This window comes from Microtus ochrogaster, chromosome 10 (assembly GCF_000317375.1).
Source record: "Microtus ochrogaster isolate Prairie Vole_2 chromosome 10, MicOch1.0, whole genome shotgun sequence".
Lineage (NCBI taxonomy): Eukaryota > Metazoa > Chordata > Mammalia > Rodentia > Cricetidae > Microtus > Microtus ochrogaster.
Window position 1 is genome coordinate 51,273,619 of NC_022016.1, and position 3,942 is coordinate 51,277,560.

At 54.2% G+C, this 3,942-nt stretch overlaps 1 protein-coding gene across 1 annotated transcript; it reads right to left on the reverse strand.

The window, feature by feature from the left end:
• Positions 1-566: 566 nt before the first annotated feature.
• Kdf1 (keratinocyte differentiation factor 1) lies at positions 567-3,217 on the reverse strand. The gene is made up of 3 exons (XM_026782256.1): positions 2,182-3,217; positions 1,515-1,589; positions 567-1,062 (listed from the first exon to the last, which is right to left on the reverse strand). The coding sequence occupies exons 1-3, from the start codon at positions 3,215-3,217 to the stop codon at positions 980-982; spliced, it is 1,194 nt and encodes a 397-aa protein (XP_026638057.1). The 3' UTR covers positions 567-979.
• Positions 3,218-3,942: the final 725 nt, after the last annotated feature.

The following is a 3,942-nucleotide window of genomic DNA, read 5'->3' on the forward strand; positions in this document are numbered from 1 at the left end:
TGAAACTTTAGGTGGGGCCTTCCTTACTTTGTTGTAACAGGTTGAAGAGCTGCCCTGGCTAATCTAATGGACCCTGTACTTATAGCCCTTCTGCCTCATCCTCCAGTAGCTGTGACTCTAGGTCTATACTAGGTCCAGCACCTGGAAAGAGCAGCTAAGGGCCCTGCATGGTGACCACACGAGGGGAGCTTGCTTTTGCCTCAGCCGCCGAGTATGGTGCCCATTGCTAGCTACAAGCTACAAGGATGTCTTTGGACACCAGGCTCTCTCAGGTTGCCAGCAAGAGCAGGATAAGGTGAAAATCAGTGCTGTATTAACACCAGGGAAAGGTGAGGGGTTCCTGATAAGTGATGAGGGGCTTAATACCGAGGGTGGCCAGACCATGGAGGAGTGGCAGTCCAGACAAAGCTGCCCTAGATTGTTCTTTATCTTTTAGAAGCGAAGCTAGTCTGTCTTGCTCCTACCTTGCCTTTCTACTCCACAATGCTGAACAGCAATGGGGGCAAATGGCACAGGGAGAACCATGTAACTGATGAGCCGGCCGGTGTACTTGCAACTATGGTCATGTTAACAATATAGAACAGCCAAGATCAGTACAAACTGCTCAGCAACATAACAGGTGGGCACTGCCCAGAGAATCACATAAAGAGGCCATCTGTCCCCAACCCAACCTATAGTTTCCATAATTGCTTAGGGTAACATGGGAACGGAACTGGGAAGCTACTTCCCAAGACTTTGCTTTCAGCTCACAGGAAGAAACAGGCCCAGGCAGCAGTAAGTCCAGCTGAACAGGCAGAGGTCGGGGCACCATGGTCCTGTGAAATGTATGTGGTCTAAAGTCATTCAGCGAAAGAAGCCAGAGGTCACGGTCACTGCTTCTGGGCTCAGGATCTGGCCTCCACACAAAGGGGTCCTGGTTCCTCGACTCCGCTGGCTATGCTTCTTCCAGGAGGGGCTGTGACTGCTGGGCCAGTGGGGGTTAGCAGTACACCTGCAGCAGGGGTGCCCCTGAAGAGTCTGTGTCCGTGCCCTGGAAGGATGAGTCTTGGCTGCCTGGATACCCTGGTTGGAGGAGGAAGCAGAGGCTCAGAGAGGGGAAGGAGCTCAGCCAAGGAGAAGCCTGCAGAGACTAGAACAGCGGGGCTTGAGCCTAGTCAGCTGTAACAGCCTGGGCAACCCACTCCTGGTGGTCAAGTCCCAGCAGTTGTCTGTAAAAGGGTTATGACCTTGCTCCTGGGGTTGTGGCGGCCCAGAGGACAGCAGTAGACATCATAAGGGGAGCTTCCGCAGCTGCAGGATGGGAGGCCTGCCGTCCAGCTTACTCCCAATCACTTCTAGCTCTATTCTGGGAACTTTCTCTCTTCAAGCCAGCTTCCAAGGTTGCAGTGGATATGTGGTTGCTCAGGCCCTTTTCCATTTCTGATCCCATCCTCACCCACCCCCAAAGTAAGCTGGAAGGTCATCGGAAGGGCCCTAGTGTAGTTTCCCACCCTCTGGTCAGGTCAGGACCACACCTGGGGCTCCATATGGCCTCAGCTTCCTGGCGATGGCATCTGCTGTTGTCTCTTGGGAGATCTGCACTGTCAGTTCTAGGGAAGGAGTATGAATAGACAGTGGTCATTATATTGTATAAAGCAGCTCAGTGAAGAAGGGCGCTCATGGGACACAGGCTAGAGAAATATGATTAAGACATGGGTGGGTGTGTAGTGGGCAGGTGGGACTTTGGTTAGGCCAGGTCAGTGATGCAAATTCTTGGGGTTTGGTTTTGTTTTTTTGAAACAAGGTCTCTGTAGCCCAGGCTTGCCTGGAATGCTTGGCGGTCCTTTTTCTTCAAACCTCTAGAATTCTGGGAATACAAGCATGAACTATCACTAGCCTTTCTTGTTTACTGCAGAGGTCCAAATTCTTGAGTTCTGGGCCCTTGTTCAGTCCAGGCTTGGGAGCTGTTCAGTAATAGGGGAAAGGAGGAGCCTGACAGATGCAATGAATGGATGCATGGATGGATGGATGGATGGATGCTGGGGACTGTGCAATGGCCACTGAGTCTGCATGTTCCCCACAGTTCTCAGCTTCATTGTGCCAAAGAGTTCAGAGATGTGTCAGCTGGCTACGGGTAAGCCCCACAAAGAACCCAGCCCAACCGTCCTAGAAGCCAGAGCTTCCCTACTTGGGCACACTTACCATCCTGGCTGAGGGCAGAGCCCACCATGGTCTCATGGCCACTATCAGGGGCAGCAGCGGGGGCTGTAGAGCGTGCCGAGCGCCCCTCGGAGGTCTGTGGGCGGGAACGGCTTTTGCGGGTACTGATGCGGATGATGCCGCGCACCAGGCGGCCCTCGGCGTCTTGCTCGTCCAGGTGGTAATCCTGTGTGATGCTGCTGATGAGGTCTGAGATCTTGCTGGTCTTCTCCAGGAACACGGTGTCCGACGTGCACTTGGCCAGCTCGTCGATCTGGTGTACACTGAACAGCTCTGTCAGCTTCTTAAAAATAAGCACGTCGATCTCCCGGCTCGACATGGAGCCACTGCCCATCTCGGGCAGGTCCAGGTCCGACTCGTGGAAGGAGTAATACTCCTCGGAGCCGCGGGGGCTGCTGGGGAGGGTACTGGGCAGGCTGTGCCGTGTGGGAGGGGGCTCGGGTAGGGGCTCCTTGCAGCAGGAGTCCGAGTCAGGGACTGGGGAGGTGGCATGGCGGTAGGGGTAGACCGGAATGCCCTTGAGCTTAACGTCAGGGTAGCTGAAGCTGCTGCCCATGGGGGACTTGAGCCGCTGGCCATCCCGGCGGCTGGGAGGTGCACGGTCCGGGCTGGGCGGCACACCATTGGGCTCTTTGACCCAGGCGGCTTCGGCAGACCCCTCAGTGGGGTCCCCACCAGATAAGCAGGGGCCGCAGCCCCGCACACAAGCCCCACAGCGCTGCAGGCAATCCCTGCAGCGGCGAAAGCAGAAGGCAGCCCTGCACCAGTCCCACCCCCAGGGGCGCCAGAGGAGGCAGCAGGTTGGGGGCTCGGTGGCCGGTTCTGCAGAGCCTGAAATGAAGGTGATACTCTCTGGTCCGTGGTGACCAGGGTCCTTGGGGTCTGGCCTGCGGGTGCGGCGGCCTGGTGGGGGCTGGGAGCGCTCATCATTCGTTTCCAGGCATAGCTCTGTTGGCCTCTCCCAGGGACCCAAGCGTGGCGGCCCAGACGATGGGCGAGGCTGTCCGGGCCTGGGCATGACTCAGAGCATGGCTTGTTGCAGCCAGGCACCTGCAGGGGAGAAGCCAGGAGGATGTCAGAAGCAGAGGTCAGAGACAAGCTCCTGGGCTGACCTGAAGAGTTTTAGACTCCTGGGAAGCCTGTGAGGAGGACGGATGGTGCATTCCATAAACCCTTGCAAACGTTGAGCTCTTCTTGCCCCAAACAGAAAGTTCTCTTTGTGGTCTAACTAAGGCTTTACAATCTCCTGGACTTCTCAATGAATGGCTATTATTGAAAACAAAACAAAGAAAATTACAAGTGTCAATGGGGATGCAGAGAAATTGGATCTCTTGCACTTTGCTAATGGGGCTATGAAATAATGTAGGTGTTGTGGGAAACAGAACAGTTCTTCAAATTTTGAACACACAGGTTGGAAATGTAGCATGCATGGCCTACATAACATGAAGGAGGCGCTAAGTTCATCCCCAGTATAGCAAACAAAAAACATAAAAACTGGCTGGACAGACCGCTCAGCAGTTAAGAATGTGGATTCATAAGCACCTGTAACTCTAGCTCTAGGGATGTGACACCCTCTTATGTTTTCTGCCCACACTGCGCTCACAGGGACTCCCCACTCCACATACATATACAAAAAAATTAAAAACTTTTTTTAGATTTCTTTTGTGTGTGTGAACATTTTGCCTGTATATATGTGTGTGTGCCGTGTGTGTCTGGTGCCCATGGAGGTCAGAAGAGGGTTGT